Source organism: Castanea sativa, chromosome 8 (genome assembly GCF_040712315.1).
Source record: "Castanea sativa cultivar Marrone di Chiusa Pesio chromosome 8, ASM4071231v1".
NCBI classification, from domain to species: Eukaryota; Viridiplantae; Streptophyta; class Magnoliopsida; order Fagales; family Fagaceae; genus Castanea; species Castanea sativa.
Genome location: NC_134020.1, coordinates 30,355,747 through 30,372,945, shown reverse-complemented (window position 1 = coordinate 30,372,945; position 17,199 = coordinate 30,355,747). Strand labels below are relative to the sequence as shown.

At 37.3% G+C, this 17,199-nt stretch overlaps 1 protein-coding gene across 1 annotated transcript; it reads right to left on the bottom strand.

Moving 5' to 3' along the window:
- Nucleotides 1-10,896: 10,896 nt before the first annotated feature.
- LOC142607459 (zinc finger CCCH domain-containing protein 49-like) lies at nucleotides 10,897-16,113 on the bottom strand. Its single transcript, XM_075778966.1, has 4 exons — nucleotides 15,774-16,113; nucleotides 14,521-14,790; nucleotides 13,113-13,336; nucleotides 10,897-12,108 (listed from the first exon to the last, which is right to left on the bottom strand). The coding sequence occupies exons 1-4, from the start codon at nucleotides 15,876-15,878 to the stop codon at nucleotides 11,172-11,174; spliced, it is 1,536 nt and encodes a 511-aa protein (XP_075635081.1). The 5' UTR covers nucleotides 15,879-16,113; the 3' UTR covers nucleotides 10,897-11,171.
- Nucleotides 16,114-17,199: the final 1,086 nt, after the last annotated feature.

The window sequence follows — 17,199 nt, the reverse complement described above, 5'->3', positions numbered from 1 at the left end:
CAGTGGAAGGTTCTGGAGAAGCGGACGCCAAAGTAGATTTAATTCCGGTTAAATTCAACGTGGCGCGTCAGTTCCGTGGTTATCTGAGATTTGAGATTTGACAATATCAGCCAAAGCCGGTTTGGGTCTATGCGGATCCGGTTCGTGTTGTTGATACCAGCCAACGCGCGACACGTCTTATAGAGGGACGTTATCAACCACGTTTTAAGTTTTTTACGTGTGGGCATCTAATTCGGATAACCGTGCACCACGTGTTGGGATAATAAAGTGAAAAATGTAATTTTAGAAGTGGAATCATACTAGAATTTTTTTTTTTTTAAGAGAAAAGACATCGAATCTTTGTTAAATGCATAACGACTATATCAGCCTGAATTACAAGGTAGATGTATGGTGGCAGCTAATCTCATCAATCTTTGAGAGTAGGGTAATTTAGAATACTAACTAAAAAAATTAACCGAGTCAATAAGTAACAAACCATGAGAAGCCAAACTGAATTCTTCCATGGCTAGCGCTTTTACCACTACCTCCAATCCCCTTCAATAATAGCGTGGTTGACACCAAACTCTAGGGCGAATTCAAGGGCCCTAGTTTCTGCAAGTGCCTCAATCTCCATTGCTTGATATGCTGACAGTAGCTGCTGAATTAAAGAAGTGATTACCAGCCCATTGTTGTCACGAATAACAACACCTATACCAGATTTGTTGTCTCCAGCGAATATGGCCCCATCATAGTTTACCTTGAATAGGTCTTGCGAAGCTGGAATCCAGTCAATATGAGGTTGTTGTTGTCATGAGCGTGGTCGAGGTCTGATGGCAATAATTTGATCAATGTTGCTGCTAGGCTGGCTTAATTTGATCTGGTTCCTCTGTGTCCAGATTAACCATGCTATCATCACAAAATAAAAAATCTAGAGATTGATCATTTGCAATCAGCCATGCCATGAGCTCCTTGAAGTCTAAGAAATGTGAACTCCATCTCAAGTCCCTAAATTCTGAATTCTCCCACACGATATCCAGATTAGAGCATGACCATAGTGAATGTAAAATTGTCTCTAAAGTTACTAAGCTGCGATCATAGATAGGGTCATTGATTTCTGTTCGATGAACCAGGTTCTCTTTGGTTGGCAATCCATTTCTGCAAGCTCTCCAAATGAAGTGTTTAACTTTGTTTGGAGAATTTAGTGCCCAAATGTCTTTCCATAGTTTCTTGTCATGCTCACCGTGGTCTTCATGGAAATTTAGATCAGCTTCCTCTTTCAAAAATTTGTACCCAGTTTTGCAAGAGTATCAGCCATCTTGTGAAAGGGTCCAATAAAGGGAGTCTTGAGGAGTCACCCTTGCTAATGGAATTTTTTTAATTAGCCTTGCCTCCTCCTCTATAAACAATCCATCAACTTTCTCATCTATCTAGCATCTCTTCTCGGCATCTAACAAGCAATCAACCATAGCTTCATCCATTGTCTGAACCATTGGGGATGCTATTTTGGTTGGGTATTTTATTGGTAACCAATCATGCTGCCAAATATTTATTGACCTTCTGTCACCTACCCTCCAACAAGAACCTCGTCGAATCACATCCCTTCCACACAAAATACTCTTCCAAGCATATGATCATGAGACCAACTCATTTGCTTCCGTGATTCAGCATTGTGGAAAAAACAAGCCTCGAACACTCGATAGAAAAGAGAATCTATGTCATGCAGTAATCTCCAAGCCTGCTTTGCTAGCAAAGATTCATTAAAAAGAGTAAGATCCCTAAAACTCGTTCCACCAATTGCTTTAGGTTTTCTTAACTTACCCAATCGAACCTAATGTATTTTTCTTTTGTCACCCCTCTACCCCCAAAATAATTTCCTAATTAGAGCTTCTATCTCATTGCGAAGACCCATGAGCAGTTTGAAGCATCCCATAGCAAAGGTTAGGATTGCTTGAATAACCGCTTTAATTAGTACTCTCTTCCAGCCTAAGATAGCAGCTACCCCTCTCAACCTTGTAGATTCTTCCATCCTCTCCTTTGTTTAGTTAAAGCTCGTTCCCCCCCCCCCCTTCCCCACCAAAGAGGGAAGCCCTAGGTACTTCTCATAATGTTGGATTGCTTGCACCCCCATCATTTTCTTGATAGCTTATCTATTCCCCTCCTACATTGATTTATTGAAAAAGAGTGTAGTTTTATCTTTATTTATTTTTTATCTTGAGCATGCTTCATACTAAGCTAGAAGTTCTAATACATTGCCACACTCCGCAGTATTTGCTCTACAAAAGAGCAAACTATCATTTGCAAAAAAACAAGTGGGTTAACTTTAGCCCCTGCTTGCACAAGAAAAAACCTCTGATATCACCATTATTTGCTACTCTTTTTATTAAGGTATGTAGTCCTTCAATGCAAAGAAGGAAAAGGAAATGGGAGACTGGGTCCCCTTGCCTTATACCTCTTGTAGGATAAATCAAATCCTCTGGCTCTCCATTAACAAGTATTGAGTATGAGACAATTTTCACATAACATAATCAAATCAATCCATCTTTTACAGAACCCATTTGTCCCATAAGATTTTCAAGAAAAATCCATTCCACCCTATCATATGCCTTGCTCATATCTAACTTAATAGCCATAAACCCATTATTCCCCGAAACATGTTTCTTCATATAGTGTAAGGTTTCAAAAGCAACAAGAATATTGTCCGTGATAAGGCAAATTTTTGCAAATGCCAATTGGTGCTCAATGATAAGGTAGGGAAGGAATTTTTTTTAACCTATTAGCTAAGACCTTAGTGAAAACCTTGTATAGTACATTACATAGGCTAATAGGTTTATTCTCAAAGGCTAATTTAGGATTTTTAGTTTTGGGAATAAGAGTAATAAAATATGATTCACCAGGTAAGGCAAGGTACTTGTATTTAGCCAAGTCAAGATTGATTAGGTAACATCATGATCAACCACCTAGCAAAAGTGTTGAAAAAACAATAGGGTATTCCATCTGGACCAAAGGCCTTTAGTGGCGCCATGTGTTTTAGAGACGCACTGAATTGCCATTCCATGAACTCTCCCACCAAACTTTCATTCATCTTTGTTGGAACCAAGTGTGCCACATGAGCTAAGGTCTTTGGATGATTACCCAACTTGGAGCTAGTGTATAGTTCTGCATAAAACTCTATCAGCACTTTCTCCACTTCCTCAAGTGTGGGCGCAAGCGCCTGCGACCATGGTGTCATCCTCCTTCATAGGAAGGACACCTTGGCCTAGGGTGGACCATGGTAGAAGATGTAAATGGAGTCGCCGCCTAATTTAGGTTTAGGAACCATAAATATAGTGCTCTTTCATGAAAGGACTGATCTTTACCAGAGCACATGTCCAGAGTTTAGGTATGGGGATGGGAAGGTATTAGACAACCAACCCCACCCGACCTATGGGTTAGCTTCCACTCATTGCATTCAAAGTCTTAATCTCATTAAAGGCATGTTTAACACGTTATTCTAACTCACACACGCACACTAACATGCATCTAAAACATACAACATGGCAAAGTCATCCCAAACCTAATCATTCATCTATCATGGCATAAAGCAAGTACATCCAATGGCAGAATCAAGCAAGCATATAATGGCAGTTAAACGAGCAAACAACATGGCATTTAACCAAGCATATCTATGTTTATCAATCATATCAAACTCAAGACTCAACCCAATACATGTTCATGTGAATGCATGACTTACCTCACTGACCTCACTACATCACAACACCTATACATCAATGCATGTTCATATTCATATGCATGTTCATAGCATTCAAACAAGTTAAAACCCCAATAAGCATAAAGGAATAAACAAAATGAAACAGATCAAAATAAAGAGACATAAACTAAGGAACAGGCAAAAACGAGTTAAACATGGGGTAAAACATGTGAAGCAATCAAAAGAAAAACAAGAGAAAGGGTTAGGGTGTTCTAAGCAGGGATATGCGTCATTGTTTTTAAACCCGGACCAATCAGTCCTACCAAGTTAATTAGGAACCAGTCCTTGGACCTGTTCTATAAGCCAAGGTTCAACCATGTCATTATTTTGGTAAAAATTGATGAAAATATGCTGTTGGCAGGACTTGAACCTGCTCTCAGTAAGCAAAATAACACTTTTAGCATGCAAACGATTGGGCCACCCTCATCTTTTTGGTCAGGAATGAAAAATTAATAAATATAAACCAATTTAAGTATCAAATATATTAAAAAATTAAATGACACACCACGGTTTGTCCTCGGTTGAACCTCGGTCCGACCTCAAAAAACTTTAAACTTTTTCCTTTCCTGGTTCATTAAACGGTTCGGGTTTCAAAATCATGATATGCATGCTCATACATAGAGCATGCAAAGGCAACTTAGTTGTACGCGTACGCATATCACAAGTATGTGTGCGCATGCATGAAGCATGCATATGCATACACACCTAGAACATAAAAACCCAGAAAGAACAAATCAAAAACTTAGAAGAAAAAAAAAATCTAACAAACTAACATGCTTTAAACACAAACACAAGATAACCTAAGCTAAAAAAAAATATTAAAGCAATTAATACATATATATATATATAAACATGAAAATAAAGAAACAGTAAAGAAAAGCGAAGAGCCAAAGTTGGAAATTTTACCTCAACACTAAAACTCTCTATAGCTTGATTTTGACTATTCCCCTTAGTCAATCTATTCACAACCAAATCAGAGATAGATCAGTAAACTTAGAACTTGAAGATCAAGACCAGAAAAGGATCCTAATCAAATAAAATAGACTTGAGGATATTTTTTGAAAAACTCCATTTTTTATTCACTATTTTCTAGTGAATCTATGTGTTTTTCCATCGGAATTCGTCCTCTCCAAAAAGTTCCTTTTATGGCTTTATATAGTAAAAACAAAAAATAGGGGTTTAGGGCAGCTCCCAAACAATGTGGAATTCGTTCCAAACCAAGTTTAAATTCAAAAAACTTGCATTTTACATAGTTTATGGAACTCTAGCATGCGCACGCATGCACATTTATGCGAACGCATGTAGAGAGCAAGTGTACGTACATCCTAGGGTTTCTGTGGTCTTTCTTTTCCAAAAATAGCTTATTTGCTCACTAAAACAAGTTATATTTTCCATAATCATTTCCTCAAGTCAATTTCCATTTAATTGGGCCCTAAACCAACCTTGGGCTATAGAATTCCAACATCATTGGAGAACAGGGGCCCGAGTCGTAAGGGGTACAAAATGCGGTGTCTACATCAAACTGTACCTACCACTATGCCGAACTGTCTCTAATCCCCTTAATGGAGTTTCTCCTGAGTCACTTGGTGGCTTTATTATGGAAATAAGTGTAGTTACTGTCATCATGCTTTAATCACAGATTTCTTAATCTTTGGCACCACATTCTTGTTTCTCTATTAGTGAGCACAATTATCTCAGTTTTAAGTTCCCTAACTAGATTATTACAACCATTCCTCATGGCTTCATGTTCAACTATCTTGAGAGCTCTCTTCTTCTCTTCCAACTCTTTTCGAACATTTCCAAAACAATTTTTACTCCACCACATTAATTCCTTGCTACACTTGTCCACCTTCATCAGTACATCATTGCTTGAACCTGAAATTCATCTTGCTAACCACGATGCTTCCACAGTTTCTCCACATTGGTTGTCAGACAACCACATCTCTTTAAACCTGAACACTTTCTTGCGGGGACAATTTTCAAGACCTGAAGGATTAATGAATAAAGGTACATGGTTTGAAGAAGTGCAAGATAGATGATATACACTTGTACCTGGAAACTTTAGGAACTAACTACTAGTGGCTAAGCCCTTATCCAATCTTTCCTATATTGAATACCCATCCTCAAAGTGTGTACTCCAAGTAAAGATGTCGCTACATATCCCAAATCCATGAATCTACATTCGTCAATTACATCCTTGAAGAGTTTCATTTGTACATGACTCCTTAGAGCCCTTCCCACTTTTTCGCCTTGTTTGTGATCTCATTGAAGTCCCCGGCACATAGCCATAGAATATTGGGACGATTGTTCAAACTTATTAACTATTGCCAAGCATCCTGCCTCTTAGAGGTATCAAGCTCCCCATAAAATCCTGTGAACCTCCACTCTGCTTCTGTATTTTTAATTTTTTATTAATTGAAGAATTAATATAAAAAAAACTTGTGTGAATCCTCAACCAAAAGATTGACTGAAGGTTTCTAGAAGAGAACCAAACCCCCTCCTCGGCTTACTCTTGGTACTTCCCATTTGTGATCAAAATTTATGTTGCTAAGAACACGATCTAGTCTTGCTTCATCTGTCCAGATCTCGACAATAAACAAGACAGAGGGATCTCTATACATAGGCTCCCAAGCTCACGACACAGTAGGATACTCATTGTGATTAGCAAGGCTGTGAACCAGCCTCTGCAATGTATTTGCATATGACCCATCCCTCTTTGAAACCTTACTCTTTTTGTTAGGTAACGCAGGTGAGGTCACAGAACTTTATTTTTCTTTCTTGCTCGAGCTTAGTAAGATTGCAATCACTCCTTTATTTTCCTAGTTTTCTTTCCTTGCGTAGCGCTTCTGATTCCCTTGTAGGGAAGATGGTGATGCAAACCTCAATCGACATGTTTTGAGACCCAACAAACAATATTGAAATATTTGCTCAAGAAAGCTAAAATTCAGATTTTATATAGAAACTCTGACCCAATGTTTATAATTGAAACGCGAACCAAAGGTATAAGTATGACATCTTGACCCAATGATTATAATGAATCACGAACTGAAGGTATAAAGTTTGAATGCCACAAGGAAGAAACCCTGATAAGTTCGCAGTTCTTGAAGAACCAAAAGAAGAGCAAAGCCTCACCTTTTCTAATTTTTATTCAATAATATCTTTAAAAAAACGTTTACAGACTTAAGAGCCTATTTAAGGGCTCCATAAAACTTGACAAGCAAGAAAATATATTCTAAAATAACTCCTAATTGATACCTTACCGTATCAGGAATCAAATTTGACCTAAAAATCATTAAATGCACCTAAAAACAAGGAAAAAAGCTAAAAAACGTTATAAATAAATTTTAAAAAAAACCTTAAATTCAAGTAGATTTGGTCTGAAATAGCAGCTCCAGAATAGGAAAAATCTCTATTAACTGATATAGAGCTGGAAAGTCAATTAGCCATTAATCCACGCCATAAATCACTCCTAATTAAGCCAGATCAGCCCTCTATAGCTTGAATTAAATTTATTACGCTTTCATCTTCCTTTGGGCCAAGTTTGGAATGTCCAACGTTAGAATCAACCCAAATCTCTTGAATCAGCCCATTAAGTGCTTCTTTGATCTTCTTGGATCTTGCTTTTGTAATAGGCCCAATTGGAACATGCCATGGATCTTGAATGCTTGTTGATTCTCATCAGATGATGCAGTTTTGAACTTCTCATTTATTACATAACTGAGGATACCTGCATCCTCTCCGGTACATGGGGGATTTTCAAAATCCTGACTTGCCAGGTTGGATAAGTCCAGATTAGAATCTACAATTGGATCAGTGGATTGTAATGCAATGGATATCTTTTTTTTCACGTAAGGTTCCTTATCAAATTTCTGAATATCCTGGTCAATATCGAATAATTTGGAAAGGAATAAATCATCATTAATAGCCTTACCTGAAATAAATGGAGGAGGAGTATTCAAAGTTGACTTGGATGCTTTTAAAGGTATGTTTGTGATTGTCTCCTCATTAAAAGCAGCAGTTGGATTTTTTTGAATTTGAAAATTCTCCAATTTCAATGTATCCCCCCATATCCTCAGTTTCCATACCTAGCTGAAAAATACTTGCTTGGATGCCTTCAGTTCCGACCACCACCTCCCCTGCAGGAACTACTGTATCCACTGCTTTCTCCTTGAAACGAGACCAACAATTCTTGTAGTATCCAAGGACAAAAATAACATTTTTACTAGCTTATGAGTAAGGAGAAGCCCTCAAGTAAGAACCAAAATGTTTTTTCTCAGTTGACAGAGTCCCCTTGCATTCAATCCATATCATGCAATCTTTGTCACTGTGGTTTAGTCAACCACTCCAATAACAAAGATTTGGCAGCCTCTCGTATCTAAAAGAAACCCAATTATTTCCTCCATTCTCCATCGTTATAACTCTACCTCAGCATAGTGGTAATGAAATATTGACTATAACTCTTACCTGGATAAAATTTACACCCTCTTCATCTACTACACCAGTCAACTTATGCACTTCCCTTATTGTATCACATATCTCCTCAGCCACCTTCTTACTCATTAATCTGACAGGAATATCATGGACTTGTACCCAAACAAAAGAGAGTTTTATTAAAAACTAAACTACGTATCGGACGATCATTCTCATACCTCTGCAGCACTAACAGGTATTTGTCAAAACTCCATGGCTAGTTCTGAAGAATTCTGTCTACGTCGTTGGAGTTGTCAAAGAAAAAAAGGACTCAATGGTCACCCAAGTTACGGATCTTAAACCCATTCATTGAATACCAAAGTTGTTTAAAAGTCCTCACCATTGCTTCCATGTTAAATAATTGGGTTGTTAGGAACTTTGCTGCTATGATGAACTCTCTTAATCGTTGGTCTTGTTGTAATTTAAGACTAGTGTTTTCCTTCTCGATAAGAGAAAGATTACTCCAGATGTTTGCTATATCCTCCATGGTATTGTGGGGAATAAAAGAGAACGAATACAAAATTGTTTCCCCAACCCTGAAAGAAAAAACCTACAAGCTCGAAAGGCAATCATGTTACCTTAAGAGAACAAAATCTCCTTCAATAGAAGGGACAAATAATTCTACTACCTAAGAGAAGAGGAAACCCTACTTTCTTAGCGACAGAGAAACTATAAAACTTACTCGTTAATGAGTGGAAAAGACTCATACTAGAATTAGTAACAATTTGCCACTAGGATTTGCTGTAAAAATATTATGAACATAGCAACTAGCAATGCTCAATTAAAAAATGTTCAATCACCTTATCCATTTCAAAATAGCAAAGTTTCTTACTAAATAAGTTTAAAATTATATTTTCTGACGTGACAATTTATGAGAATGTTTGTGTGTATTATTTGAAAAAAGTCTAATCGTCACATCATGGGTTGAAGCAAGATAATTTCAAACATGTTTTGAGCCAAACTTTGTTCTATAAAAATAAAGAAGACTAATAATAGCTTATTATTATAAATGTTGTGTTTATGAAATGCTTCATCTTACTTTTTCTTTTCTTTTTTTTAAATATCATAATTTTCGATTTATATGAAATTCACCTTCTCTCACCTCTCCTCTCTACTTGATTATTAAAATTTACAAACAAATGGGAGGATATCTAATCCCCTTTCTCGTATTAAATTTTAGAACATTCATACAAAGTGAATGGGTAACCATTTTCCTTCATTCTCATTTACTCTCCTCTTTTTTCCCTCCTTATTCTCTAGACTTCTACTCTCCTCTCCCTCCAAACTTTCAAATATAGGGTAGATTCCAATCCCTTTCTCTCACTTAAACAAAATTTGGCTACAAACTTGGTTGTAACCTAAAGTTACAAGTTAATTTTTGAAAAAATTAACTTTTCTACATATTTTGAAAATATAACCATTAAATTGCACGTTCTTTACGCTCTAAGACACACATGTCAAATTTTGAGTATATTGAATGTGATTTATTATATGACCCATAAACTTATTTTTTGTGCTTAATTTTAGATTACAAAAACTTGCAATTTAAACAATTGATTAATGACATTTTTATTTTATTTTATGAAACTTCAACTTTTTTAAGAGAGACTAAGGACAACAATCTAACTTACAAACATTAACTAAGGCATAGGGCAGACTATGATTATTGAAACATGAAGGAGTAAGAGAGGTTAAAGAGAGTGTGGCAGTTGTGTGAGCAATGCAGTTACAATCTCTCTTAACCCATTGGAAAGAGCAGCTACTAAAGGATTCTACTAGACATAAAATATTTGTAATAAGACTACCAATGGACCGGGCGGAGAGGGAGCTAGAGGATGATAGGCAGGTCAAAGAAAATTGTAGTACCTCCCTCAAAGATGATTATGTCCCAACCTTCAGATAAAACAAGTTAAACAACCCAAAGGATAGCATCAGCTTCTGCTTGGAGATGGGGTGCAAACTAGATACTTTCTAAACCACACTTTGAGGACATCGCCTTTGTGGTCACGAGCTATAACTGCAAGGGTGGTGGAGTTTTCTGAGATGGCTGCATCCGAGTTTCTTGATCCAATCAGAGGGTGGAGGTGACTACGTGAGCTGTGGTGGTGGAGGTGCACAAGGCTTCTTGAGAACAAATATGGCAAAGAATTCAGCTAGCTTTTAGATGGATATGCCTTACCGAGTCAAGGATGTCAATCTGGATGTCCAGGTGGAACCCTTGATTCCTTAAAAACCAAATTTCATCGAGAGTGAGAGCCATGTTCAGAGATACCATCCACTAGACTTACTTAGAGCAAGGGGAGTTGGGAGATTGGAGTTTCACCTTGATCTTTGATCTTCTATAAATTTTGTAAGTATTGAAAATATAAAAAGATTTTGTAATCCAATAGTAAATTTGTCAAAATTCACTTCTAATAAAAAGATATTAAGTTTTAAAGCTACATCTAATTTTTTAGCCAAACCTTAGCTCTCCCATTTTATCAAAATGAATTACATGTACATTATTATATTAAAAATTGTAATATTATTGAAGTGTAAATGAATTAATTACTTAATTTTAGTAAAGAGTTTGGTGGTTAACATGTACTCAAAAAGTAAAAATATCCCTCCTCGAAAAAAGAGTAAAAATATCAATTGCCAATAACAAACTCGTACAGAAGTTTGATAAGAACAAACCAAACAAGAGACCAAAATTGCAATTGGATGAAAAACAAATAAATGAAATCTAACTGCTTTGAATCAAGGTCAGTAGGACACCATATATCCTAAACAAGATGTAAGGCAAAAAAAAAAAATGCCCAGAAAGGAGCCAATAGTTATAATGCACATATCATGAGATATAAGATACAACTCTTGAATACTTGAAAGTAGAAGCATCTTTGTATCCAAGATGCGAGACAGTTTAGTCAACTTCATGAGAAGTGCATTACTTATAACCAAAAGTTAAAAAGAAAATACAAGGGGAAAAAATGTTTCACTGCTGAGATGACCCGGGAGTTGAGGATCCTGATGGTCCAGACCCTCCCTGGGTGGACCCTGGTGGTGCCGATCCTGATGTAGACCCTGGGTGAGTAGCAGATCCTGATGGTGCAGATCCTGGGTGTGTACCAGACCCTGGTGGTGCAGAATGCTGATAAGGCTGGTTCATTGGTGGAGGCTGTGGAGTGGGTATGGCTGAATGATATGGTGGAGGGTATTGCTGATAAGGTGGCATTGGCGGCATATATCCATATGGAGGATAGAACTGCTGATGATATTGCCCATGTGGTGGTGGCATACCTTGATAGGGATAATGATGGCCTTGCTGCTGCTTCTCAGGACCAGATTTGTTCTCACCTGACCCTGTGGGCCCAGTGGAAGCCCCCTCATGTGATGGAATAACGGCACCCATTCTTTGAGGATCCATTGATGGATAAAAAGCTCTCTCCTGCTGAGGTGGAGGTGGAATATTGAAATAATGCATAGGTTGGTTTTGGTCCAGAGTGCCAGGTGGCTGTAATTGGCTCTGCTGCTGGGATATAACTGCCCGAGGCAACATCCCACTATGAGCCACTGCAGGCTGCTGCCTTGCTTCATCTGATCCCTCTGACTCTGGTTTTGGTGCTTGAGGTCTACCCCACATCAGCTTCAGCCTCAGACCCTTTATGACCAGTTTGTTGGAGAGCTCTTCTGCAGCCTTCTCTGCACCTTCTCTGGTTGTGTAGGTTACAAAAGCACAAGCTCGTAGGGGCACCATCCTTATGGATTCAATTTCACCATGAGCATAGAAGTTATCCCTCAGGTCCTGCTCTGTGACCCTTTCATTAAGCCCACCAACGTAGAGGGTTCTAATGCTCTCATCCTCAGGAGGTTCCAGAGAAGGCATCTCTCCTGCCTTGTTGAGTAGCTTCATTGCAACCGGATCGTTCACTCTGCATATTTTCGAATTTTATTTATTTATTTATTTATTTGAGTAAGTTAGAATGCATAGTCTTTAGAATATTAAATCAAAGACAAACATTAAAATCTCTTAAAGTTATGCATCACATGCTCAGGTGCACAGATGTACATGTCTGTAAGCGTGCAAGTGTAGGCATTTGTGCAACCATGAAAGTGATTTGTTGCAGGTTTTTGGCACTGGGAAGAACAGGGAATAGAGTACAAAGCACAAAGGTTGATTTGAGTCATTGATAATCAAAACATGCTCAGAGATGTAAAGACTATTACCAAACGAAAACATGGATGACCAAACACACTTGGCAAAAAACAAACACACGCACAAGAGAAGGGACAGGGGGAGACTTTTAACATTGCCTTGTAAAGACTATTTTAACCCTCTAATTCAAAGAAACTAAGCAACTAGTCACCTCTACCAAACACCCACACAAGAGAAGGGGCAAGGGGAGACTTTTAACATTGCCTTGTAAAGACTATTTTAACCCTCTAATTCAAAGAAACTAAGCAACTAGTCACCTCTACCAAACCCAAGAATGGCCTTAGGTCTAGTAGTAACACCATCCAGCCTGCTTAGCGGGATGTGGCAAAATCAAGTAAGACCAAGCTCTTTCATTCTAACTGACAGAAGGTAGTGTTTTCAGCAAATAAACTCCTAGCCTATGGTAGGAGAGACAATCTGCAAACAATATGTGTCATGGATACAGGACTATGCCATTATCTAGACCTTCCATGCAAAGAATATTAGAATAATGACAATTGACGAACTAATGCAAGTGTATGAGTTACCCACATGACCCCAAAATGAATGGGCATAAAATGCTAATCTCCATCACATTTAATAAAAGCTTAGCATTCACACCCATGACATTTTAAAATCAAACCATACAGAGCAAGCAAGCCAGAGAGAGAGAGAGAGATATCAGCTTAAATATGCCTCATTTTACTCAAAAATGAAGAAATCATCAACCACTGGACATACCCGTAGTAACGATCTTTGATATTCTGCTGTGACAACTCCCCAGTTATGGGCATCTCATGTCTGTAAGGGCACTCTGCACCTCTTGTGCATTCACCCCTTATGTAGAAACTGCAGACATGCGCTCTATTTCTTTTGTAATACGGCGTTGTTCTTTGAAGCTTCATAATGGTGTCATTTGCGCGAACCTTTCCATATGACGATTCATAATCTAAACCAGCTCTAGCCTGCATAAAGTAAAGACTTAAATAAGCACAAAAAAATGACAGAATGGAGAAGATGTAACCATTGCCATCTAAGCCAAAAACTAAAAAATGCAAATTAAACAGCAAAACTAAACCATCACTTATGCATCTCTCATGAGAACTAGAATTTTCCAAAGCTCTTGCATTCAATCAAAAACGCAAAGAGGAGAGAGAGTAGTAACCTTACACTGAGTCTTGGGCCTTGTCAAAAGAAACAAAAAGGCTAAACCTTAACTTTTTTTATAATAAACAATTATTCAACTCCAGAATACTGCAGTCCTACAACAGGTATAACGTTTTTCAAACCTAAATTTTCTTTCAGCAGTTACTTATGATTTCTTGCCAGATTAGTTAAATATTAATGATTGCTGAAGAGGGGGTTTTTTTTCATGACTGCCGTAGAGGAAATAATGAGCCAGAGGCAGATAAATCAGAATTCAGTGACCAAAGAGTTGTGAGAAGAATACTGGAAGGAAATTTGCAAAATTAGATAGGAATGGAAGTTTACAGTTATTCTACTCCAGTTAGTCAGACAAAAGAACTAGGTCATGGAGGTAGATAACAGACCAAGGCACTAGGTAGATGAACAACACTATCAGCAACCACGTGGGAAGTGCTATAGCAAGAGACGGTCAACGAAATCATGGGATCTACTGGACACATGGAAACTGGCTATTAATAGCATCATGGCATAAATTTGAAGATATACTGAGGATATGCATTAGAAAAGCACATGATGTTTTTATCTAACAATTTCTTTCATTGATATTGTGCATAACCCTATCAACCATGTAGAACCAAGAAAGAAAAAAACTCAAACACGTCCAAAGCAGGAAACATCGGTATCTTTATTGCACAACTACATAGGAAACAATTTGGAGAAGCTCCATGGAGCCTGACTTGCTCTGAGTGTTAAAGCAATTTTCTCTATTCATCCATCAACAAATGTAATTGTTCACCATGCAAATGCAAAAACAATTGCAGCATTACAAAGCCAAATAAAATTAGAAATTCATCAGCATATTCTTGTAAGCATAGAGATGCAAATGAAGTTGTAATAGTAAGTAAATAAATTAACATTATTTCCCATCACCGACCACTATGCTACTCCATAATTCAGCATTTTTTGGCCACGTAATCTAGGGCAAAAAAAAAAAAAAACATACCCTGCGGTCATGCTCCTCGGCAAAATACTCCCTATTCACATCACTCTTGGGAATGGCATCATTAGAATTGATTGACAGAGCAGTGTCTCGAACCTGAACCGGCAAACCATATTCAAGATCCAAAAGGCAAACTTGGCAAACATTTTTCAACTTACTGCATGTCTGGCAAATTTCAGTTTTTTTAAATCTGGCATCACGACCAGGCCTCCACCTGAAAACTGTAAAGGGTCGTGTACAAATCTTGCATTCCTTATCAAAGTCTGCTTTTGTCTGCATTCAAATACATGGGTACCAATACTTAACAACAGTTTTAATTGACCATTACTAGGAACAAAAATTGAAATTTGAAACAGCACTGGCATTAATATGAAAAATAAGTGTATCACTACCCAAAAAATGCAGTAAGGTTTATCATACAGTCATACTGTATTTGCTGCATACCTCTTTCTTGACAATCTGCCCTCCTATATTGCATTTAATTCTCAAGAAAATAAATGACAGAGGCATTAGCGATATATAGACTAGAGAGCATGAATTATCAACCAGTTCTACAATAGACTTACAAAGTATAATCGAGCAAAGAAACATGTAGATGGTAAGATGACAATCTGATCCATGTTTCAAGTGGAATAAATTGCTTAGGCCTCTTTAAATTTTTCTAAAAAGGCCAAACAACTATTAAGAAACCACTTTAGCCCATCACTACTTTTCAAAGGAACCTAATCCTGATTACACTCGTACCTAGTGGCTCTTGAACCCACAACCTCACCCTCCACTTAACACTTGCAAAGGGACGAAATTCCATTTGAGCTAAAGCTCATTGGCCGAATCCCAATTAGCCAATTAAATTATAAAACAATATCAAATTTAAATTAGGTTGTAATACACTTTCGACTTTCCAGACCAATCTGAAAAATGAACAAACGGAGACGCACCACTACAAAACACTCTGCAACTATTTCAACTCCAAACAAACCCGTGCTCTCTTCGGGACCCATCATTCCTCTATTTACCACATCAAATTCTACTAGCCTTGACATCCTTTCGAATTTTTTTTTTTTTTTTATAGTTTGAAATTTCACAATAATTTTATACATAGAAGCCATTGCTAAGCCAAACTAATAATTACAAAAACACAACCTATGACAAGATGAAGTTGCGCTATAGGGAACAAGGGATTTAGGGTTTCGCAGAAATTGAAATTGTAGTGGCAAAGAAAGAAAAGGTGAAAAGAGATTGAAAAAGAAGCATACCATGCGAACATAGGGATTGTCACCGAGGCAAGACTCGCAGATGATGGGGAAGTCGGAGCGTTCCCAGCCATCGGCCTCCAGATCTCTGAGCATTCTATGCGCCATTTTTGGCTCGGCTTTGTTGTGCTCTGGGCCTAAGCTCTTTATATAGAGGTCTTCGCCGACTTTGGATTGGGTCACTGTGGCCTCCTCCTCTAGCGTGTGCTGGTTCCCAAGTCTCAAGGGCGGGCGTCGATGCCAGATGCTCGCTGCAAGAGAATATGGTTTTCGCTTTTCTTTTTTTTGTGTACTCTCGGCTATAATGCCTAGTCGCCAATTACTGTCGCTATTTCCCTATCTTTCTATCTTTTATTTTTTTTACCATACTTCCAGAATATAAGTGAAACAATTTAATGACCAAGGTGAATAAACCAAACTATTTATATAGATTTACTCTATAAATAAATAAAACTTATTATTATTTTAAAATTGTGTTTTCAAAAGACATATTTTAAAAACTTTTTTTTTAAATGTCATTTTTTAAACAGTGTATCCAAACAAACTTAAAAATAAAAAAATAAAAAAAGACCAAGTCTAATCCTTAAATTTAAATATTTTTAATATAAGGACTAGGCCGAAGCCAAAAAATTTCATTAAAAAACCCCTAAATAATAAGGGTTGATAAAAAAACAAGTTGAATCTATACTTGTTTTATGAGCTTGGTAATAAGTTTGATATGGGCTTGAAAATAAACTCATGTTCTACTAAACCTTTAATTAATTGAGAGATAGAACCACTTGTTCAAACCAAATGGTTTTGATAATGCACTTGTGTTGAATCTCACTCTCAAAAGCTTGATATTGAGTTTGAGTTCAGCTAGATTGATGAATCATGTTGAGCCGAGACAAGCTAAAGCTTTTGGATTCTTTTACAAGCTTGAGTTCAAACATTGTTTGTAGATTCTGTTTGAGCTTAAGTTGAGCTTTAACATTTTATTTTTGATGTGAAGCCGAACTTAAATATTTAAATTATACTCAATAAAGATAGAGCTCATTTATAGCCCTAAGTTTGTAAATGGATGAAAGGCTTATCGTGAAATATTGGGCACGTTTCAAGCAAACTGTTGAAATATGGGCTTCACATGATGGACTTTGGCTTGCTGTAAATTTAGGGATAAGAAATCCTTTTTCTTTTTAAGAAATGAGGGTATCCTGACTTGAATATTTCCTCAAGCGTGTGGATTCTTTCCGTCCCACACACTAGATTATTATAAGAGGAATCTCGTGCATAGTAGTGCCAATGATATTTAGGTCAATTTTCACTTTCGAGTATTGTAAACAAAGATGTTAAGGCTTGAATATCCCTCACTCCCTTTAGAAATAATTATAACATGCATATGCATCTTACTCTCAAAGTGTGAAAAACCCACATGCATGGAATTGACACA